At 43.5% G+C, this 24,399-nt stretch overlaps 3 protein-coding genes across 3 annotated transcripts; 2 read left to right on the top strand and 1 right to left on the bottom strand.

Moving 5' to 3' along the window:
* The first annotated feature begins 1,942 nt into the window (after positions 1-1,942).
* LOC121612369 (follitropin subunit beta-like) lies at positions 1,943-3,255 on the top strand. The gene is made up of 2 exons (XM_041945204.1): positions 1,943-2,104; positions 3,004-3,255. Exons 1-2 carry the CDS (start codon positions 1,943-1,945, stop codon positions 3,253-3,255), a joined length of 414 nt encoding a protein of 137 aa, XP_041801138.1.
* Positions 3,256-3,825: 570 nt separating this feature from the next.
* On the top strand, positions 3,826-9,162 carry LOC121612351 (mitochondrial glutamate carrier 1-like). The gene is made up of 10 exons (XM_041945180.1): positions 3,826-3,894; positions 4,825-4,944; positions 5,453-5,578; positions 5,952-6,007; positions 6,423-6,513; positions 6,595-6,713; positions 6,818-7,013; positions 7,107-7,264; positions 7,402-7,477; positions 7,567-9,162. The coding sequence occupies exons 2-10, from the start codon at positions 4,922-4,924 to the stop codon at positions 7,724-7,726; spliced, it is 1,005 nt and encodes a 334-aa protein (XP_041801114.1). The 5' UTR covers positions 3,826-3,894; positions 4,825-4,921; the 3' UTR covers positions 7,727-9,162.
* A 1,237-nt stretch (positions 9,163-10,399) lies between these two features.
* Positions 10,400-23,884, bottom strand: LOC121612359 (CD9 antigen-like). The gene is made up of 8 exons (XM_041945192.1): positions 23,722-23,884; positions 16,547-16,649; positions 13,994-14,091; positions 13,839-13,913; positions 13,666-13,749; positions 13,520-13,576; positions 13,314-13,397; positions 10,400-13,221 (listed from the first exon to the last, which is right to left on the bottom strand). The coding sequence occupies exons 1-8, from the start codon at positions 23,788-23,790 to the stop codon at positions 13,156-13,158; spliced, it is 636 nt and encodes a 211-aa protein (XP_041801126.1). The 5' UTR covers positions 23,791-23,884; the 3' UTR covers positions 10,400-13,155.
* Positions 23,885-24,399: the final 515 nt, after the last annotated feature.

Below are 24,399 nucleotides of genomic sequence, written 5' to 3'. Positions count from 1 at the left end.
TTTTGCAAAAAATACAATATTTTTCATATCAATATTACAATGAAATACAATAACATTTTAAGCATATTTTAATATTGGGGGGATGTGTCACCCCGAAGTATATTATAATTACGGCCCTGGACCACAGCACAACAAACCTGCCTGACAACATTCAGACCTTTCAGTCGCACTATTCAACAGAAATAAAAGCTATTTCAGACCCGCAGCCAAACTCTCCACTCTTGGGTAACATATTATTATATTTGATGATGTGTTGTGATTTTATAGTTTTACTCATGATTTATTTTAAACATTTTGTTTTAACCCAAACAACCAGTTGCCCCTTGAGAACAAATTAAGAGACCATTCGTTTCTGGGTACAGAACACAGATATAATCTTGTAATCTAAAACAATACTTTTTTTTTTTTTCTTGAAATTCATCAAATGACACATAAATTATCGTACCATTGATTTTAACCCGCACACCTGCTCTGCACAGTCCCCTTCAGTCTTCATTCTTAGCAAAGCTGGATCTGTGTTAGGGAAGGTAGTGGGTGAACTGTCCGTGACCCACTTAGTCGTAATTATCTGATGGATTTGCTACGTAACTTCACCAGCATGATAAACATGAAGCAGAAAGAGACAGACAGAAACAGAGGTCAGCTCAACAAGTAGCAAATAGTGGCAAACTCTCACACTAGTCAGGTCACATTGTGTGTGTAAGTAGACTTATCAAAGCACTTTGCAAAGCATTAAAGTCACTGTAATTCATGTATTTCTCTATGGATTTATGTTTTCTATTTTTGTTGGCCATGTAAATTGCAGATAGATTCAAATAGATTAGAATAAATTAAGAATTTGACCTCTGTCAAACTTGTAACTAGTCACCAGGAGCATCACTAAGAACTATGGCGCATACACACATCATTGGCAGCACTACTACCAAACTGCCTTAATTACAAGTGCCTACTATTATTCTGATCAATTATGTTTTTAACCATATTGATTCTAATTTACATCAAATCACAGTTCCCAAGTCTCCGGTCACCACGAGCTCAAAGACTTATGGGCTCCTTATCCTTAGTTGTGTTTGGTAAACACGTTTGACTACTCTGTGAGCGGAGCATCTGAGGGCACATGGCCACTTACATTGGGAACAGATGGGACTAATGGGAGCATTAATGGCTTAGATAAGGAGGGCACGAGTTCTTCATTCCAATCCTTCCTTAAATTTCATTCTAAATCACTGAATAATAATTCAGCCGAAATGATCAGTCATCTCAGTTAGCGTTTGTTCCATTTCCTAAATTGCTTTTTTCGGGGGTTTGGTCATATAAGTGAAGATTTTAATGCTTATTTTTAGTTTGTTCTAAATTTGATTACTCACCACTTTTTATTTATTTATAAGTTGTAAATTAGTTTTCATTATGATGACACTGACAGATGTATCTGTTTTTTTATTTTCACATTTCATAGCTGATTCATACTTTTATTACTGATTTGTCAGTTGATTATTTGATCGACTTATTAAGTGGCACAATTAGGCCCTGATGCTAATACTACTGGGAGGCCTAAATAAATGTCTTACAGTGTTTACAACACTCCTACTGGTCATGACCTAAAACGTGTGGAATCAACCACATGGATCAGTTATGATCAGCCACAGATGTTTAAGGTTCAGGGCCAGGGTTGTATTACTTTGCTGTTGTTTGTGTTTTTTACCACATGATACTATAGACTGAAGTGTACTAGGACAGTCAGGTGGATTAGGGTTTACATAAATAGGATGGCCGCTCTTGATCTCAGTCAGAGGAGAGGAACAGGAGACAGTGGACGCAACGGGAGGAAGAATCCAGAAAACAAAACAAAACAAAAAACAGAACACAGATTTCTGAAAGAATTTCCTCCTCTATCAAATTCTTCACCTGTAAATGCATATTGTCTTAATTCTGCACTTTCAGCATGCCTTCGATAGTGTTGAAATGCGTACTGCTGTCTTTGTTGGTGGGGTGGACGGCGTGTGCCTGCATGCTGAAGAATCACACCTTATGGATTGAGAGGCAAGACTGTGCCCAGTGTGTGGCCGTCAACACTACTATCTGCAGCGGTTACTGTTACACCCAGGTGACAACAGCTACACGCTCTCTCACCCTTTTTCATGCAAACTCTTCACCTGAACATTTTGATTAATGATGCAAAAACAGTCATATTTGGAACAAAGTGCATGATTAAGTGTTTTCCCAGTTTCTAATCTTTGCACTAAAAATCAAATTAAGCTTGTATTTCACTGAGGGAACTGGTTTCAAACTTGCTAAAGAAACTGCATTGTTCATAGCAAATAAAAAGAAATCAAGTACTATTCTAGCACAAATACCAACTCCATCACCTCGAAATTTAACTTATATACAACTAATTTGCATTCTCAATTAATTTGTGCTGACAAACCTGATTGCTGCCTTGATTATGTTCAGAGTCAACATTAGTTTGAGTGAATGAAACAACAGAGAGAAACGTTCAGTGTCAACTTTGCCAGGTATGTTATATAGGCTACCTGTGCTAACCTATCGAACATAGAAGCTACAGACATGGCTGAGCCAACGTATTGCTGTATTGTGCTGAATAATTAAGATTTATTTATGTTATTAATGTTATTATGTTCTCACTGTGGGCAACAAAGTCAGCAAAATAACACATTATAGGCTCCTTTTAGTAGTGGTGCCCCTTGACCTCTAAGCAAGAAGACCACTGCTAGAGGTGGTAAAACTGCACCCCCTGCTGTCTAAAGTTAACACCTACATTACTTACAGGGTTTTTATTTCCTGCCTAAGGCCTCTTTCTGTTTTTGCCTTAAAACGCCTGGTGACATGTGGATGACAATGAAAACCAGATCTTTGCTGGATCTAGATGCAGTGTGAAAGTGATGGAGGGGTTCTGTCAGTTTTACCTTACAAAAACTGTGTAACCACTAGGATACCCCCTCCTCAGGAGTAATGTCTTACTAAGACCTGTCTCCCTTCTCTCAGGACACCAATTTGAGGGGACGGTTCGGCAGGACCTTCCTGATCCAGCGCAGCTGTGTGCCTCTCTCCGTGGTGTACCGAGCTGCCTGTATGCCGGGCTGCCCTCAGGATGTCAACCCACAGCTGTATTATCCTGCGGCCCACCGGTGCAGCTGCAGGCGCTGTGACACAAGAACATACCACTGTGTCGGCACTAGCCGGATCTCCTATGACCGATGCACCGCAACCCCTGGCAGTGCGGAGGGCCAGAACTAGGCCTCTTTGAAAACCTGACAATATGCTACAAGCAATGCACAAGCATGGCAAATGATACAGCTATTGGACAGCTTGTTGTAGGCAGCTCCTCAGCTGGTCACATTGTTTTCTCTAGTATGTTAGGCAAGATGCTGCAATAAAAGACTGCTGAGCACACATTACAGCTTCAGTGTGGATTGTATTGCCTGTGCAAATGAATGAAATGACAAGGAAACATAGTAAGTGCATTAGTCACCAGGTGTAACTATAAGTGTGTCAAATATGTTAGTGCGTCAGCATACCATACAGCACGCCACAGCCTTGTATTTGCATACTGAAACCGAATGAATTAATGTGGCTTGATTGGTTACACCTGTGTTTGATATGTCTGTGAAAAAGTCTCGTCCCTGCAAATGAAACAATCTGCAGGAGATGTTGCGTCAGGCTCACCTGGTTTAATGGGATTCCTGCGACGCGTCGGTCCGTCCCACTTTACCAGGCAGCTCTTCGCATTGGTCCAGAAGTCGGCTCTGAAACGCCCGGCGCTGTTGCATGTCCCCTCCTGCTCTCTCCATTCATCCTGAGTCCGACGGAGAAGCGGAGGGAGAGGCGGCCGTACACTTTGTTCCTGCAGTGTTAGATCTGTGACTTCATTTCTAGGTAGGCCCTTCTCACGCATGCTTATACGAGACATCATTGTAACTATAAGGTAGCAATGAAGCAGCGAATTAAAGCAGCAGGGCAGGCGTGCAAAATGTGCGGTTTAGAGTTTAGAGTGAAAAAAAAGAATATATACATTCAGAGAAGATGCAGTCACCTTTCGAAATGAAACTTCCTGATTAGAAGTTTCAGATTTTTTTAATCCTAAAATCCTGACTGGCTGTCACCTTAAGCACTGAACTGCAGCATTAGACAGGGTCACCAATTCTGGTTTGAAATGTGACGCAAAAACTTTATATTTAGTCCAGTCATGGGTCTTTTTTTCTGTAAATGCCGCCGGTCCCCCAAAATCACAGATTATGCAATGGCATTGTTAAACAAAATGACCACTTGGGGCGCTTTCGAGCTCATCTTGACATCCATCTATGCACCTTTTAGAGCCAGAAATGTCAAAAGTTTGAAGAAGATTCTCACTTAGAGTTTCTTCTTGAAGAGCTTTGTTATGAAGTCTATTCATGTTTTTAATCACTAAAGTTTATATGAATGGCCATAGAATGTGCAGCATATATTTATCTACACACGAGTGAAAAGGGCAGCACCTTTTGCACCGCTGCAGTTGTGTCATCTAACTCGTCTGATTGGCTTAACTCAAATCATCTCAGTGCTACAAATTTAATAAGATAACAGATTTAAAATTGCTGTATAGCTTTGAAGGCTTTGGATTTGAATTCCCACAGACAGCAGGCAGGTGTATCTGCTGAATGTATTGTAGTTTGAGTTCAGTGGGGTGAGGCCTGACCCTGGCTCCATTTCTTGGCTGGCAGTGCAGTGGGTGGAGAGTAATGTTGAATTTATCTCTGGTTCTGCAGGGCTGGACTTGCCTCTCTATATATATAACCCTGAGTATCTCTGCACTCTTGCCTTGCTCAGTGTCTCTCAGGGACTCTCAGCCTGCTCTCCCTCTGTGGCCTCCTCCTCCTCCTCCTCTTTTGCTGACCAATTTCTGCACTCACGGCAGCCAGGAACCATGGCCCAGCAGCAACAGATTAGGTATGAACCTGCTCTGTCCATCAGATCAATACCTCTAGCATGACACAGTAGCTCTGCAGGATGCAACAAAATAGGAATAAAGCATGCTTTGATTTGTTTAATCCCATTAATTTAGTATAGTTCTAGTTTGCATTCTGCTCTTTCTCTAGAAGTGACAAATCACAGAAGCCTTACGATGTGCGATGCCTCCTGTACGTATGTGTATGTTGTTTGGTTTACTCTGTCGACAAGTTATTTTTGGATGACCAGATTCCCAGAAGCAGTCACTCTATACCAAGTTCTGCTGCGATGCTAATGCCTCACATACACTTTATACAAAGCACGAAGAATGACTTTCCTATGCAGACAACGTCCTCGATCTTGCATTTAGATGACCGGTCCTTGTCCTGCTTTCAGTTCAGTTTCAGCAGGTTTTATTACCTTACGCTGACTGCGCCCCGCCTTACTCCACTTAGAAGTGTGGGGAGAAAGGGAATGATGGTTTTGCCCGTATTCCCTCCTTAAACAGCCTCCCAGCCAAACTGATCAACGGAGGGATTGCAGGCATGGTAGGAGTCACCTGTGTGTTCCCGATCGACCTGGCCAAGACCCGCCTGCAGAACCAACGCAGCGGGCAGCAACTCTACAAGAACATGTAAGAGCCACAGCCACCAAAAGAAACTGATCGCTGATAGTTTGTTCCCACCCCCCTCTCAGATGCATTGTCAAAAACCTGCTCTTAAACTTACCATGCAAGTTCTTTGTCAGCCTTTAAGTGATACCCTAAATACGGTGCCAGTGACTCAATGACAGTATAGACTTATTTCAAATGATTAAACTGAGAAACTGAATACGCTCCTGTTTCAGCAGAACATAATCTGACAACCTTCTCCTTAACTTCTGACAGCTCTTTTTGATTTCCAGTCCCTGATTTTATATTGCATTATACTCTGTTAATTGGGATTGTCTAAGCAGTGAGTGTTTCCTATAAATAACTTGCATCACTAGTCTGTTTTTTTCCCCTTCAGGATGGATTGCCTCATAAAGACGGTTAGATCTGAAGGCTACTTTGGCATGTACAGAGGTAAGACTAGTCCCACTGTCCGCACTGACCTCCTTTTTAATGTGCACCTGTTAAATAATCTCCTTGAAAACAATATCACCAATATCATATAGATGTATTTGACATCTGTGATACACTTTAATTCATGTGTTCTTTTTCATCCTCCATGCTGTGTCATGTCTCAGTACTTGGATCAAATTCCATTTAAATTTGGCTAATCAATGGCTCAGTGGTCTTGCGAGACCCTGAGTCACCACACAGCCTGCACTGAAATTATGGCTGTTTTATGCCTCACACAAAACGTGGCTATTTTATCTGATTGACAACCTCTGTGATCCAGAGAGTTAATCTCTTTCACATGTTTAACAAAGTTTTCACAGTTTATCTCAGGAGTTGTGCGAATCAAGCTCGTCATGAGCAGCGCTTGTTATTGCAGGTGCTGCAGTGAATCTCACCCTGGTAACCCCCGAGAAGGCCATCAAACTCGCTGCCAACGACTTTTTCCGCCACCAGCTGAGCAAGGACGGGTAAGAAGCAGCACTGAAAAAGACACAGACACTGTACTGCGATGTCATGCTCAGTTTTTCACCCCACCCATGTGTCTTCAGTGGGAGGTTGACGGTGGTCAAGGAGATGCTGGCAGGCTGTTGTGCAGGAATGTGCCAGGTCATTGTCACCACACCCATGGAGATGCTCAAGATCCAGCTGCAGGATGCTGGCAGGCTCGGTAATCACAAAGAAAATGAGCAGCATTGCCAGCGTCAGATAATGCTTTGACATGTTATTGTGTGTGCCCTGGTGAAATTTCAATATGTTTCCTGCGTCTGCCAGCGGCCCAGCAGAGAGTGATGCCCACTGTAGTAACGACGCTGAAGATGGCGGGGACCAGCGCTGTTCTTAGCCGTTCCTACAACACCAGCCCCGCGCCTCAAGTCACGCGAGTGTCCGCCACACAGATCACCAGAGAGCTGCTGAGGACCAAAGGAGTCACAGGACTGTACAGGGGACTCGGAGCCACGTTGATGAGGTGAGGTGGGATTTTGGTGTTTGCTCTTGCTAAACTGGTTTTCCATCATTGGTTTCCTAATGCGGTGAACATGCTCGTTTGTTGCCTTTTCAGGGACATCCCATTCTCCGTTGTGTACTTCCCCCTTTTTGCACATCTGCACCAGCTCGGCCAGCGTTCATCTGAAGACCCATCTGTGCCCTTCTATTGGTCCTTCATGTCTGGCTGCTTGGCTGGCTGCATTGCTGCTGTGACCGTCAGCCCTTGTGATGGTGAGTGACTCTATGCAGATAACTGGTCAGGGTACGGGGGACTGAACATCAGAATTTATTTTTTTAATTGAAATGTTAAGTTGTTTTACAGATTTGATCGTTTCTCAGCTAAAATAAGTCGTGTATGTCTTGTCCAGTGGTAAAGACGAGGCTACAGTCACTCAAAAAGGGAGCTAATGAGGAAACCTACAATGGAGTGGTGGACTGTGTCAGGTAAGTTAGTCATGCAGTTATCAAAGATGCTTTTCCCTCATCAGGCTTCATAGTTACATGTTAACCCTGCGCTCTGTCTCCCATTGCAGGAAGATCCTGAGAAAGGAGGGTCCCGGGGCGTTCCTAAAGGGAGCCAGTTGCCGCGCCTTGGTCATTGCCCCACTATTTGGTATTGCCCAGGTTGTGTACTTTGTAGGAGTTGGAGAAATCGTGCTTGGGTACACACCCTACAACATCTACTCTGCATAAACAAGCTGTTTCCTCATCTTTCTGCCGCCTCATTAAATCACAGGCAGCTATGCCCCGGGCATAGCCGTGGACCCAGCTCTCTATTGCTGTGTACCTTCTTTATTGTCGGAGGCTTTCAGAGTAAAACGCTAAAGGGACCATCAAGATGCCATTTCATTTCAGAATGGTTGCAAATAATGCCTTTAGCATGACTATCTCTTATTAAAAGAGACTGAAACTGAAACTTGCCTGTCTATATGGGCTTTACTTGAGCTTATTACAAGAAAAGAATTGCTTCACTGAGGGACTTGATAGCCTAACATATACCAGAATTTCACTCAGATCAGACTTGACACTACTCCTGTGGCACCAAACCTTTGTCCCTCGCTCTATAGATGTAGCCCCTAACCTTAAATGTGCCCCATATCAATTACCCTTCGCTGTAACCCTAACATGTGCGTCGCATCTTCATAACCACGAGGTGATTGCTGCTACATGGTCTTGCAAAAGAGACTGTTCCTGTGCAGGGAGCATCTACTACGTAATAACGAAGGCAGAACACAGAGACTTTACTTGAATAGCTTCAATCCTGTTTGAAAGGGTTACATGTGAAACTGGGCCATGGATGTTGATCCCTGCCTTTGTATATAGTGTCTTTGTTTGTTTTTTTTTAAGCAGTAATGATAACTTCTCTCCTAAGGTCATTGTCAGATATTGTCCTCTAAATGATGTGGATGGGAAAAGATCTGGAACACCGAACTGGTCGTAGCTCAGGAACGAATGGAACATTTTGGCTGTCTGCTCACCGGGATGCCATGCCGGGATTCTGTGTTGGTTCACTTTGCATCCTACTGAATTCTTTGCCTCCTTATCTACTACCCTGCTTCATTAGTTTGGCACAAGGTTGAAGCTGACTATAGCTGCTTTCTGGTGTTTATCTTTCAGAACAATTGTGGTTGAGGTGTTTGGGTTTTTTCTGCTGGGCACCGGGTGATTCTTTCCATGGCAGCCTACACAACTGTTTATTTATCATGCAAGCTTGAACTGTGCAGCTAAACGAGGCCTTCTGCAGTTGACTTTGGAGAGCTGCTTTTTTTTGTGGTGACAGACATGTTTGATAGTGGTAAACTAGACTGATGGACAAGACTTTGATGGGATCTGCTGTGCTTTTGGGACCAAGTCTTCTGAAAAAAGTGCAGTGTGACCTACATAGAGCCACTTTCTCATCGTTGACTGTGGCTATCTGTGACTGGTCAGGTTTTCTTGTCAGTTAGAAATATGGTAGCCTGCACTTACGTGTCATATTAGGCAGAACAGAGTGCAATGTTGGATTGCCCTCTCTCTCTCTTCTGAAAATCTCATGGGTCAAAGTACTTTGTACAATTTTATCAATGTAAATATTTATCTTGTATTATTATTATTTTTTAGTTTTCTCAAACTGTGAAAGTTAAACTCAAATTAAGAGCAGCTTTAACAAGTGTTTCAACCAGTTGAGAGTTCATTTTGGAATTATGCATGTAAATACAGATTTCTAAATGCTGAATAAATATTTCTAAATGCAGTGTTCAATTGTGGTGTTTGACTGTAAACCATACTATGCAATAAACAAAGGCTGAGCTCATTCTGTCATGTATTCTCAGGTAAGGCTGTAAGAAATGGCAGCAGGTTGACTGTTGACAGTATAATACCTTCTCTGATGCAAGTTAATAAGGCGTTACTTTAATCCTCTACACATGCATCACTGGCATGAACTCGTTTGTGGCAGTAAAAGTGCTCATGCTGCAGTGTTGGGGTAACTCTAGCCTGGGTAGTCCTGAAGCCTCTGCCGCATCGTGTGCATAACTGTCCCCTCAGCTAAACTTCAGCTGTCCTGTGAGATCAAATGCTGAAAGATGAAACTCTGACGTGAAACTCCTACAACTAAACCTGGAAGCCTACTTCATCGCTGGGGATATATCAGATACTATCAGCTGGGGAGAAATGTAAAAGAAATCACTTCACAATGAAGTAAGTGTGTCAGTTTGAATGTGTTCCGACAACACAATCGTCTTAAACGGCTCCATGGGTAATTTATACTCTTCACAAGCTACATTCAGGTCATGCTTTGCTTAAATATAACTCATTCTCACATCTCTGGCACACTTCCTCATTCTGTATATTCATGCATTACAGCCCATTAGTACTGGCTTTCCTGTGGGTCACCTGATTCCCTCTAAATTTATACCTACAACTGAAGCATATGCTGCTATATTTGGAAATTACTATATATTTAAATGTGATTGGTGGGTGCTGAGGGGATTACTCTAGCTTCTGTTATAAACAAAGAATTTTTAACCTCATTAAAGGGGGAAAACATTTTTTTTTGTCTGAATTTCAACACTGCATATCCTGTTTTCACATAAGATCTGCCCAAAGTATCAGCCTGTATAAATTACCTGGCGTGGAGGTTGCATTGCAGTGGTGGAGAGGACTTGGAAGTGTGTGAATTTCCGGGTATATTTTCAGGGCCTGAAACCATGCAGCAAGCTGAGTATGTGACTAAGCCTGTGTGCTTAATGGTGGAGACTGACACTGATATCACAATCAAGAGATGTATTTTATGCCAAGAGAGTATATGTAGTATAATGGGAAATACCTTTAAACTAATAATAGCAGAGGATGTGATGAAATACGGCACAGGAAACAGTAAAACTTCAAAAAGCTTTATTAAACTTCAAACACCTATCTTCCTGAGAAGCCTGGAATGGTATTAAAATAAATTAACACACAATCAACTACGAAAGGCTCGACTGTGTGCACAGTGTCTTTTTACGTGCACAGTACTCCACATCTCCAGATCTGCCCAAACGAACAGAAATGAGGAAGACAGCAGCAGCTTTTGTGGATTGAGTTGCACTAAACTGCTGCTGGTTCATCCTAATTTAACTCACCAGAGCCTCTGAAATGACAGTCTGACTCTGTTGTGTGGCCTCACTCCTCAGATTAAACACAGCCTACTGGCATCTAAACAGCCTGAACGGGTTCGTAAGCCTCTGCTGGCTCCTCACCTGTGTCTCATACACTGAAATGTCAAAAATAGTGAAAGCCATATTGACCTGGGCTTGTTTTCCAACATAGCTTGATCATTTGGACATAATAAACAGTAAGATCGTTGTTTTAGTCCTCAGAACAATTTTTTTTTTTTTTAGTACCAAGAGGCTTTTTGAAAGAGTTGGCAGAGAAATTGTTGCTCACATCACTGCTCTCTTGGCAGAGACGACACAGTCGAGTGCGACACTTTAAAACACATCAAAACAATAACGGCAAGTCCACATGTGCTACCCGTCAAATGTGTGTGACAATTAATTGCAGTCCGGCTCTACAAACGTATGTACACTTTTGCTACGATCTTTTGCTACGTTCAGACAGCACATTGTTCAAAAATAGCTCATCAAAGAAAGGCACGTTAAGAAGCTGCTTTCGGTTGTGTGGGTTTGCTTTGACTATCGCAACCACTGTCATGACTACAACACTGTACAACTACTGGAAGCCTCTGTCTACACACAGCATGTTAAATAGTATCACATCAGCCACAAATAATGTACAAATAGAAGAAAAGAAAAGTCACACATATTTACAAAGCGGAGTCCTGACTCTTGGAATAAACCCTGCAGAATAAACAGTGGCCTGGTTTAACCTGGAGGAATGGAAGTGGGTCCAAGTCGGGCGCATCTTTGCAACCCCTTATCTGCTGAGGTTGACGGGGTGAGAGGGATACAGGGGTGGATTCTCAGTTTTGCTTTAGTTGTGGGTGGTGTACTTTTAAGGCACAGAGGGGGAAAAAAGATGGAAGTGGGAAGAGATCAAAGCACAAGCTTGATAAATTGGTTACAGCCCCAGTGCCTACTCTCAGTTGAGCGGCTGGTATATGTTTAGATGGTAAACACGTCCACATGATCTTCTCGACATGGAGTCAACGGACACTCGAGGGTACTGTTACGTAACACAGCATATATATTACAAAGAAATTGTAGGAAGTGGTATTTATGTCACCTGAAAGCAGACAAGGAGCCTTTCCCTTGAGACAAAGAGGGAATCTGGTTTGTACTTCAGCTAACAAATCATGCACAGTTTACACAAGAACCAAATTTTGTTGACCATTTTCAAATGCAGGGTGTAGATGTTCGGATGCGCTTTTCCTACCGCTCCGGGCACCTTTTCTCTGAACTGAAGTGTGCTTCAGTTGTGTAATCCACCACAGTTAGCATTTCTATCAACACCGGCATTGTTTGTAAAATCGCAAGTGTGCGTGATTTGTTGCACACGGACTAAAACGTGCAAAGCACTGGTATGGTTGTTTAAAGGAATAGTATTTTGGGAAATACACCTTTATTCACTTTCTTGCCGGGGTTAGATGAGAAGGTCGATGCCGCTCTCGTGTCTGTGAGGTAAATATGAAGCTACAGCCAGCAGCTGGTTAGCTTAGCTTAGCATAAAGACCAGAGACAGGTGAAAGAGCTACCCTAGCTCCATCCAAAGGTAACAAAATCCATCCAGAAAGGTCTGGAGGTTATAAAATCGATCTCTCCTGTGAACAGAGCCAGGCTAACTGTTTCTCCATGTTTCCAGTTTTTGTGCTAAGCTAAGCATTGGTTGTTGGCTGTAGCTCCATATCTACAGTGCAGACAAGGGAGTGCTGCCAGTCTTCGTCTGAGCATATTCCCCAAAATGATGAACCATATAGACTTTTTTAGTAGAGAGCAATCTGCGGTAAGTGTACAGTTTATGCTGCAGTGTGCGAGGAGGAGTGCCGCACCATCCTCGAAGCGTTCATCAGCCGTTTCCTCTCTTGAGACCCTGCTCTGATTCAAGGATTCAGGATCAGGATTCCCTATGAGATTCCAGACAGTCTTTTTTAAGGCTGCGGTCTCACGTAACACAACATTGCTGTGCTTGTGTGTCTGTGCGTGTTCATGTGTGTGTGTGTGTGTGTGCGCAGATAAGCAAACTCAGCTGCTTTCACCTCAGATTGCTCTCTCTGGCTAAAGTTTCCCACAGCCAAGGGGTCAGTGTCAAGGCTGTGTGAAAAAGCACTGACACTACTGTGACAGTATGTGGGTTAAAATTTATAGTGGTGACCAAATGGCTGTGAGAAAAAAAAAACTATTTGACAGATTGTCAGGTCAGCATCAGAAATTATACAGTGCCCACTGCATTTCTGAATGTTCTAGGTCTTATCAGAATCTCATGAATGGTAGACTTTGCAGATGTTGCTTGTGACAAGGGGAATAGTGGAAGATCAGGCCAGGTGAGCTAGATTGAGCACCATAGTGGAAAGGAACTTTTGAGCAAGGCCTGTGTCCTGGGTCCCTGGATGAATGACGGACAGAGGTTGACATTTGATCTGAAGGCTGTACAGTCTTTTGGGGCTGGGTACGGGAGTGGAGAGGGGTAGAGATCAGGGATTCAGCTTAGATGACCTCCCTGCTGTTACGAATGGCACAACAGAGCACCATACTGAAGATCATCCCAATGATCTGTAGAGAGGAAAACATTCTTTTAATAAAATAAAATCACTCAAAAAAGTGCATATTTCTGTGTTTTCAGCTCTTCTCAGAGCCTGACTCACCATGACTCCAGCGATGCCGATGCCCACGTAACCAATGATGTAGAGTTTGCTGTTGAAGAAGTCCTTGATGCCTGTTTCACAGTCCTGCACACACAAGATAAGAGTGAACCATGGTGATTTGCACAGCACAATTACTCATTCATTAGACAAAAAAGAGGAAGAAGTTAATTTCCACCAGATAGTCCGGACCTGGCGACAGATCCTACCTTGGTATCTGGTTTGGGTTCAGTGCAAGGGTTCGCTATGGTTCCGCAACAGTTCAGCTGGAAGTGGGAAGAAAAATGTTACATGACGGAAGCAATGATTAATTTTCCTGCAGAAAGTTATAATTTATTTATTTATTTTTACTTACGACTTTCTGGTATGAAATGATCAGTGTACTGTTACTGTTTTCATTGTAGGTTGTTGTGTAGAAGTTCTGAACGTCTTCGATAATCTGTGTGAGAGAGGACAAGCGAATGACATGGCGCCACTGGGATTCATCGCACTTGTTGCGACAGTCTAGGTGTGATATAATAAATGTACCTTGTCTTTGTTCAAAAATCCAAACACCCCTGCTGCCACCTCAGCACCAAAGATGATCAACAGACAGGCAAAGAACTGAAAAATCCACAGATTACAATTAGCAATTTTGTTTTAAAAAAAGCATTTCGGTTCAGTTTTTACGCGTTTGTACTCACTGAACCCAGCAGGCACTGAGATTCCCGAACAGCTCCACAGCAGCCAAAGAAACCAACCAACATCACCAGACTGCCAGCTCCGATCAGGATGTATACACCTGGAGGAACAGGGAAAAAGGTTACATGCAGTGATGCAAACAACCATCAGAATGCCTTTTACTCTGACATACAGTTTCATTCATCCACGTAAGTGAGACAGATCAGCCTAAAAAGGTGTGTTCATTCTGCCTCTGTGGTTTGATTCCTAAGTACACCTCAGTAGACATGGTACTCTTATCCCAGCTTGTTCGTCTCACAATTTAAATGTACGGAGTCACCAGCAGGGGGCGACATGGAATTAGGATTGTAATTGAAACGGTCATAATCTCAGCTGCCAAGCAGAGCTCAGACGGTGGCCTTAACATTTCAGACTGCACTATTTCTGTGGTCAGCTGAGCAAATGTCAGCAAAGTGATCGCTGCTTTGTCTGATCCTTTTTTCAGAGTGGACACACTTTTATTGTGCCTTCCAGCCTCATAAAAGATTCCTTTCAAATACCCTCGTCGGCAGGAGCCTAATTCAGGGAGAGCTCTAATAGGGATGCCTCATGTCCTCTTAGAGGCCCTGATCTCCCTTTAAGGGAGGTATATCATGGCATGGATCTGCAGGAAGGAGTTCAACAACAGATTGGTTCCACCAGTGCACTCGTACAGGTGGTGTCTGTTGCTTGGCGACAGCTCCGCAGAGGACGGGGTGAGGGAGGACACATCAACCCCCAGGTGATGTGGGCTCAGGTGGGAATGAGAGAGGAAGGCAGTTCATCAACGACTTGGTGTGATACAATAATTGAGTTTGACGTGCCATTTCTTCTGTTGTTTGGAAGGAGAGTTTAGGTGGCAGCCTGAGGTGTCAAATGGTCAGTTGCCATGCTGATCAACACTAGATTGTTTTTCCATTTTGCTCTTAGTCTGGAGTCTTCTCATTCTCTTACAACACGTCATTTCAAAGTGAAAAGAAAAGAGATGTTTTGTGTGGGCTTGACGCCACGGGAGCGAGGCACAGCAACTGTTGAGCGCTCTCAGCTGCGTCTGCAGGGACAGCGCTCTCACTGTCAAAACCATGTGTAGCACAAGACTCTCAGGGGACCCGACAGCAGCCACCCAACTCCACATGGACATCCGAGTAATTTACACACACACACACACACACACACACACACACACACACACACACACACACACACACACACACACACTTACAAGCCCAGGAAGAAGTGATGAAATACCTTTACGGTATTATGGGCTTTTGTAAGAAAGTAACTCTCTGCAACACTTATTAACTATTACACAACCTTACACTAGGTCCTAAACTGGCGTCAGAGAAGCAAATAAAATAGCCGGAGGAGAATAGTTTAGTCTGGAGACTGTCAGAATAACTGACATTATCATAAGTATCACACTGATTGCTGAGGGCAAAGAGCAGGAGGAAGGCAGTCCTAAATGGGACAGCTAAACACCTCCTCTCCTTCCTCCCGTTTCCCCTTCTGCACTGTCATTTCATTTGACATCACATCTTGTTTTTCCTTCGAATCTTTGCCATGGATCCCATCTGTTTCTATGATTGTCCTCTTCCATACGCCTTTTTAACTGTCCCCACACTCAGTGTCCACCCCCCCCTGCCTCTGTCTGTCTTTCCATCTGGGCAGGGTGACTGACTGAAAGGTGGTTAGTGGTCCCGTAGTTTCCCTCGTGCATTTATGCTTCATGCACAGCAGCCATTTCCTGTTATTCCCGCTCATCTCCGGTGTGAACGAAGCACGGACATCCACAATAATAAAAAAAGATGCAATCAAATTTGGGCGTTTGTCGGTGTGGCAATCGTGGTATGATACTCACACATACAGAGAAACACTGACTGACTGACTTTTCCCTCACACCCACTTTCTGTGTGTGTGTGGGCTTTTATACACATTTGCGGAGTGTGTATTTGTGTGTATGTGCATGGAGGGAAACCTGTGGTAGGAATAACCACTCTGACATAGAGACAGACATCTATTTCCAGGCAAAGGGAGTTGCACTGAAACAAGTAAATAAACCATTTTAAAGACCCTCTTCCGACTGAGATGAGAGTAACGTGATTTTGATATGTCTGTGTGCATTATCTAAAAATTACATTATCATAATAGATGCCACTTTCTACAGACGAATTTCATGATTTGACTTGAACAGAAAATTTCAGCAAAATTGAGGAGAATGTGGCATATTTCCATTTTCCATTCTTAATTACCACTCGTCATAAAAGTCTAATTTCTGATACTTCACAGGGAAGCAGCTGATCTTTCCTTCACCCATTTAGAGCGGTTTCTCAGCAACATAAAGAAAAGCCAAAAACATAAACATGCAAAATACAATTTCCCTAAACAACAACGGCTTCAACAAGTTCCAAATGAAAACCGTGGTGATTTGTTCAACACATGTATTGACTCAGCAGCCTTGTGTTGGGGCGTGATATGGCATATTGCAACAAGTTCCCTGTGTGTACATTTGCTGCGGCGGTTCGCTGAGGTGTGCTCACCAATGAAGAAAGTGTCTGGGGCCTTATCGCCGTTGAGCAGAGACACAGTTTCTGGGTCAAAACGCAGCCAAAGTCCCACAGCCAGGACAAAGGATCCCATCAACTGCAGAGAGAGAGAGGACACAAAGACAAAAACTTAAGCTACACAAGACTTCCTATTTCAGAAAAAAAAAATGCATGGAAAACTCATGCTGTAGACAAGTGGTCCACTGTCACACCCTGTCGAGACTCATGTGTATGCAGGCTTTAATAGTAACCAAACCCTAAAAAACAGTATACTCTGACTAGTTTTCCCTTATGCTCCTTCTCTTCCCTCTTATCATTCCTATCCTGGCTTTAGAACTGATGCCACTGCTGTAAACTGCTTTCAGCATTTAACACGTCGCCCTGTCCATCTGAAGCACATCACTGAGAGTGCATGTTTTCAGGCCTCCAGAGGGCTTGTTCTTCTGCTCTCCCTAAATGTGATTTTCCACATAAATAAAGTGAGTGGTGCTGTGGAGTTTCCACTCCGGCCCTCCACCCTTTGCACTTATGCAACAGAAGTATTATTTCAAGAGTTAGTTGTTAGTTGGCTAAAAAAAGATATATTTGGGTTAAAACAATGGGTCTGAATATCTGTCTCCATCATGGGTGGATTGTCTAAGTGTTCTAAACCAATAGATCTCAGCAAAGTGCAACTTATGTAACTGTGAAACACCCCTGCAACATTTCTGGCTTGCCAGTAGGGAGAAAATGACCCGCTTGGCTGCGGGCAGCAGTGTGGCACCTTGAGCTTTAACAGGCTCTCCTGTTTGTTTGGAAATGTGGTTACATTTTGCTCATATTTTCCTTCATCTAAACCACCATCAGTATACATCGACTGAGATCACACTCACTGCTCCCGCTGTGGGGCGAAGTGACTGCAGTGAAAAAACTTTTATTCTCTCAGTGGTCAGAAGACCTTGACCTAAATGCTTTTTTTTTCTCAGAGATCTGAGATGCTTTCAAGGGCAGAGACTGCGGTGGGCGCTCCAATGGCAGATCAATACTGAGAGGTTTTAGTGATCACTGAGCCCATGCACCCTGAGGATAATCCAGTCTAAAAACCTCCTGAGCCGTGCTTCAAAACAACACAGTGTCTGTGTGTGCGCACGTGCACAGAGAAATGAAATGATTTGTTTAAATGGGGAGTAATTCGGAGTGCTTGTCACATGGTCTCTCTGTGTCCCAGATCTCGGCGTCTAGGTAGACCGCTGTTTGTGTGACTGTGTCTATGACCTCGAGCTCTGTTAAGTGAATTTATTTCGAGAAACAAACACTGATGCCAAGGCCAAAACAAACTGTCTGTGTCTTAATTTTACTTTGTGACCTCTTGTTTACCAAATCCACTCTGCCTTTTCCTGCTACTGCAATTTCTCTCGTTCCACCTCCTTCATCCGCCTGCATCTCATCCTCATCCTCGCTGTCTACACTCTGAAACTCCACAGACCGCTCCTCCTCCACTCCAGGTCCACAGGTTGTATTTTACGGTGCTGGTCTGAAGTAAAGCCAGCAGCTGAGTTGTAAAGCATCGGAATAGGACAGGTGTTGGGAGGCCGGCTTCCTCCCAAACTGAGGATTTAGTGTCATGTGTGGTGATGTATGGGACAGCTGAGCACTCGGGGTTTCAGGATTAGCAGGTCCAAACCGATAAAGCACAGTGAAGTTAAGGCTGTAGATGTGTTGACTTACTGAACCAAGCTGGATTAATGCAGAGAGGGACTCTGGATATATTTTACAGCGGTATTTGTCAGAACACCTCATGGTGCGATGGTGTTGTTGGAGGTGTGAGGTGAGGACCGCTGCCCACTGAATCGTGCGGATTTATACAGAGTTGCTGTCGTCCCAAGCTAGACTGTGTTAATGCTGTATGGAGGAGCAGGTGGTGGTTTCACAGCTGAAAAGAGCGCAGAGCTCAGCCAAACCTCGTTACTATTATGGCTACATTTAAGAGCTGTTTCAAAACCAGATGCATAGACGGATACAGGCCTCATTTTAGAACAGAGGGGCTCCATCCGACACTGCAGTTGGTAGCTGACGTGCTAAGTACATTCTCAACTCATGAGCCTGACTCTCCCAAAGGTCCCATTAACCCCACTGCTGACATACCTCCCTGCTGCACCCCCCACCACTTTGTCTGCCATCATTACCCCGTCTGACACCAGACACACCCCTCCCTCCTCCCAGCCTCTCCACCTCCCAAATCTACACCCCCCCCGCCCCCTGACTTATCTCCATGTATCCCCCTCCTCTACCCCACCTCACCCAGCCTGCTCCCTCCCAGCCTCACCCAAAGGACAAAGGCCCACTGTCTCCCTGTGACTATACGCTGTGGCGCACAATAGGAGGGAAACAGACGGACACAATGAAAGAGAGAATGAAAGAGGGAAGGGAGAGAAGAAAAGAGAGAATAAGTTGTAAGAGGACCCATCATCTTTTTTCTTCAGACTCCAGAAGCATCTTGTTGAGTTCAAACTCCGACCCGTCTCCTGCAGAGTATAACCTGAGAACAACAGTGTTCCCCTGCTTCCTCTTACCGTCCCAACACCTCTGAGGATACTTTGTATGTCTGGATATTTCCAGACGGGGATGGAAATCTCTCTGTTGAAGCTTTATTAAGGTTCTTTTACAGTGTAAGGCCTGCTTTTTAACGGTGCAGTTAAATAGTGTTTTTGTGAGGGGAATTTCCATGAGAACGGGGGCTGAGCTGACACAGAGCTGTGGTCTTGGTCAGAGACAGTCTGTGGCATTATCCACTTTCTAGGTTAGACCTCATTTTAAGTAAAACAAATCTTAGTGTAAATTAAAACAAAGGAAATACATGAAAGCAAAACAACTGTAAACTTGTAAACAGTAATTGGTGAGTGATTTAAGCTCGTCAAGAATAGTCCTCCGTCTGGTATATGTTTGGGAAAACAGATGCAAGCACATATTAAAAATGATGGGCAGAATGAAAGCGTAAATAGGAGGGAGATAATTATGGGTGGAGTAAATCCCATTGTACCCTGCCACGGGCGAGGGTGGGGGTGAGCAGTGGCTCACATCAACCTCCACAGCGCAGGGTAGTGTGTTTGTAGGGCTGCAGCAATATTACATGGCAATATTGATTTTTAAGTCAGTGCATGTCACAGAAATCTTCCATTTGCTGCCTCTTCTAAATGATGGCTGTGAAGCGTTAAAATCTGAAAAATCAATCTGCACACTGTGTGTCAGTTTTCAAAGTGTGACAGTTTCATACTGTACAATAGAAAAATCAGTCAGTTACTCCCTCTGTCAGTCAATATCAATAATTTATTAATTTTGCTTATTACATTACTTTTAGAATAGATAAACAATAATGTTTGTTGTTCAAGTCCAAGACATGAATTGTGGTCTTCTATAATAACAAATATAGTGGTTGCAAGAAACAAAATGAACAAAATGCAACATTTATCATAACACCAAAAGACCTCTTGTAAATTATCCTCTTGAATCTGACTGCAACATAAGCCACATGCAGCCAGCACTGCACTGTATGTAATTTGTAACATTTTCTGCCATATTTAGCTTGATCGTTGTAGCTCTGAATTCCATAGACACCTATTCTAACATAATGCCTACAATTCATGACCAACACCTTTGATAAGTCATCCATCCAGGAAATACAAGTACAATTAAAGTGTCCCTGTACAGACTGGCTTAAACTGAGATGTCTGGCAAGAATTTAATTTTGGCATTTGCTTTTCTGAACACTTTCATAGCCTACCCTCATAATTAACTCATCACACATAAAAAAAGCAATATAATTTTAGTTTTGAGCCAATTTTGCTCAAATGTAAACAATCCAATAGTGAAGCATTAAAAAAAAAATTACATACTTATCACTGATATACAATTGAAACAACAAGGGACCCAGGACCCTGCCTTGGTGCACATCACTAGTCACAGGTTTCATCATAGAGAGTTAAATGCCATTACCTGTCCTCTGAACTGACACCAGAGCAGTAAGATGTTGGCCATGCAATTGCTACATTCGAAATAAATTTAAATTACCTTTCATTTGGACAACAGAATTGAATGGTTTATAGTGGCAAAAGGTTTTGACCAAGATCTTGGCTTTCTGGCCAAGTCGGCCAGTCATGGGCAGCTCAACTACAGACAAAATAACTATAACAATATTTCAAAATCTCCACTTAGTTATCATGGGCAGGAATTGCTCATGCTGACATATATTGAAGCATCTATAATGAAGAAATAATTAGCATTTTACTGCTTGCTCGAGGGATGACCGTTCAGCTGTTACTGATGTTTCTAACATTTGAAGACAGGCTTAAGGCCCTTGAGTTGCTGCCTCTGCCATTTTAATCACAGTTAAATGCTTGAGTTTTGTCGTCTGTTCCATGGACTGTTACTATCTTTTACATAAGCTATCACATGAAAAATGGCAATAGTTTTGTTTGTAAATGTACATTTTTCACTAGTTTTGAGTGACATCTCTGCTCATTAACTCCATAAATCATTTGGGAATTTAGATACCAGGATAATTCATTTTCTACACCATTAATACATCTTTTCTGTTAGGCTCACCCAATTATTTAAGTCGACTAAATTATATATGTCTTTTAAAGTACGCAAAGTATGGCAAAAAAAAGTATAGTTATATTATAATGTAATATTTATTAAGCATAAGACAAAAACTATTGAATGGCAACTATTTTAACAAATATAGTGCAGGATGATGAAGGCGCCATCATACTCACGAGGAAGAGGAGGAGCTGTTTGATTATTGACTGAAAGTTTTGCTCTTTATGGAAATAAATGCAAAAAAAAAAATCCTTTGCGTGCATTAGCTGGTAGCAAATCAGAAACGTTGTAGAAGCTATTCAAACAATGGAGAGAATAGAAGAGAAACACTGTGAGGTAACTATTAAACTATTTATTTTACATTAACTAACCAAATTAATCATTGAGCCAATGAGAATCAGAACAAAACGTGTCCTTTCAGTTGTTTCTGATGAGGAGGAAGAACACTGGAGGAAAATGTGTGGGAAAGACACTTTGTGCTACACCTTTCCCACGCTTGCGCAACACTGTTTACCACACAGGCTTAATTTTTGACTAAATAGGGCAGTCAGTGAACTACAGCACACGAACACAGGCCAGACAGGCCAGCAAGGTATTGATGTTCTGCTGCAGGCTGTTGTACTTGCAGCTATCAGTGTAATATATACAAGAGCTCGGCCTGCGTTGTATTAATGACAGTTTAGTAATGGAGCCCTGCAGGAATCTCACTACATCATGATGTTGTGACATGAAGTCAGGAAAGTTTATACACACAGAGCCACTTTGTAAGTACTGACTGATGACTACTTCTGTCAAATGAGGGGGGTTATTAACAAAGTGTGGGACGCTCGTCGTCCTTCAGGTGAAAACATATTTGTGTTTAAAGTGTGCGAGTGTCCGTGTCTCGCTGCTGACAACATCCAGTGTCACAGCCTGTCCAACGCGACAGCCTGCCTCTTCTCCACTGTCCTCTCAGGGATCACGGCGGAGGATTTGAAGGGGACCGTGTCTGCCCCTCCTCCACTCGCTTTCATCACAGACGCTCTTCCTCATCATCTCCCACTCTGCCATCGACAGAGGGGAATGCAGCCCAGGGGAGGGGGTGCTGTGTGATCATGAGTGGAGGGTGATCAGAGTTTATTTGTTAGGGAATGTGCACCAAAAAGTGAAGGAGCGTCTGTTTGGGAGTTTTTGTAGTCCTGTATGACATGTAACACACTCATACAGACAGCATATCTGCAGAATATCCTGCTATCCTCATACTGACCTATTCTCCCTCTTTATCTGGGTCAAGTTCATGCCAACTGTCCCTCTTTTGCCATGTGAGCGCGCACGCACATGAATATCCCTCTCAATCTCCCAATGACCCTTTTCTCTCCTGTCACATTTGCCGTCTTCCTTGTCTGTCTGTCAGTCGGCCAATCACCCATCCTCTTTCTCCACCTGCCTGTCATCTCCCTCATCGTCACTTCTCCGCATGTGTCCATGCTCAGATGTATCAAATAAGGAGTTTCCAGCAACAGCCACACCCATCCCGGCTGAGGGGGAAGTGGAGAGAGAACAACTTAATGGTGGGACTGGCGGGGCTGCTGCGTTCAGGGCTCCTGCAGGCTCTGCTGCTCGGCCAGGCAGGAGCAGCAGACTGAAGTTATGCTATTGTCCCGCTGTCACAATGGATCCATTCACCCTGCACTCAGCGCCTGATCCACTCCACAGATGCTTGTTGGAAAATCTCTCTCTCTCCCTCTCACACACACACAAAGGAACGTCCCCCCCTGAGGAGTGAGAGCAGTGGCATACATAAGCCAAAGTGCACCTTTGCACACACACACACACACACACACACACACACACACACACACACACACACACACAGATTATCCACCAACTTGCTGTAGACTTGAAATCAGTGTGTTCATTTATAGCAGGCACAATGATTGGAATTTTACAAGGATGTCAGGATTTTATGAGGACACACGTGCAAAGCATGTGTGCAGGACACGCACGCACGCACACCTTTCACATGCACCTGACAGCTCAGCTTCGGTAAAGTGACTCTTGTGCCAAAGTGCTGCTTTTTTTAAATGGAGAGGAGGAAGCATTTGGGAGAGCTTGTGCCTCAGGGTGGGTGTAATTTATCAATCAGCTCTGCACTGTTTGTTAATGAAGCTATGCGGCGCCGGGAGCCAACTGCTGAGTTTGTTTTCCATGCTGTCTCTCAATCTCTCTCCCTCTCTCTGTCTTTTCATTCAGTCTTCCTTTCAAAAACACGCTACCCCGGGAAAAGGGGGCGGGTTTTTCCTCTGTGGAAAATCTGATTTGAGCCCGGTGAGCCAAAACTAAAGAGCCCTGGCTGGCTGTCACCCTTTCCGCGCCACGCAGAGTAAACCCACGCCGGACGGCAACTAAATAAAACCCTCAAGGGTCCGAGGCGAGGACGAATGAGACAACTCCAACAATCTCAGCATCGTTACTGAAATAACACGTGGGTGTGAAAGTCAGCTGTGTTGAGTGAGAGCTCCTCACTGCTGCACTTGCTCCGCGTTCCTGTACGCACAGCTTGCACATCTCTATCTCTATCAACAGCACGCCACCAACAAACATGCACTCACCCAGAATATGAAGTTGAACACGAACAAAAGGTATTTCACACATTTCATTCCTCCTTCCACCTTCCCCATGTCGGCTGGATGCGTCCGTGTGCTGCGTTTATTCCCGAAAGACGATCTGACGGTCGCTCTGGATCCGCACGCTGTGACAATAACGGTCCACACTAATCACACGCAACACTGCAACACTAGTGCATCAAGAAGCGGCAGCCTCTCTCCCTCCCTCCCTCCCTCTCTCTCGCGCGCACACACACGCGCGCGCGCACGCACAAAACACCGCAGGATCCGCTTAAACTCTTTCCAGACCGCCCCTCTCAATAATACAGAGGGGGGGCTGAAAGGGGGACCGAGACTACACGGCAAATGTTTGGCTGAAGTGTTGTTTTCCCCGCAACAAAAAGTCACTATCTACCGACAAACTGATGTCCTGTGCATGTTCAGCATGTCCTTTTTTTTTTAAATTTGACTCCAGGTTTGTAACCTCGTGACATCTTGTGGTAATTAAAAGAAAAGAAAGAAGGGAAAGAAGGTGTTTTCAATCACTGGCAACACATTTACTATCACTGTGATATCCTGTAAGTGTTTCTAATGTTCCCAAAATATGCTTATAATAAGCTGTGTACTAATTAGTGAGTTTCGTGTTATGATTTTTAGAGTTACTACACACCACAACCTCTATGC

Source organism: Chelmon rostratus, chromosome 10 (assembly GCF_017976325.1).
Source record: "Chelmon rostratus isolate fCheRos1 chromosome 10, fCheRos1.pri, whole genome shotgun sequence".
In the NCBI taxonomy this organism is placed as follows: domain Eukaryota; kingdom Metazoa; phylum Chordata; class Actinopteri; order Chaetodontiformes; family Chaetodontidae; genus Chelmon; species Chelmon rostratus.
Note: the sequence above shows the minus strand (reverse complement) of the source record. Positions and strands in the feature narration are given on the sequence as shown.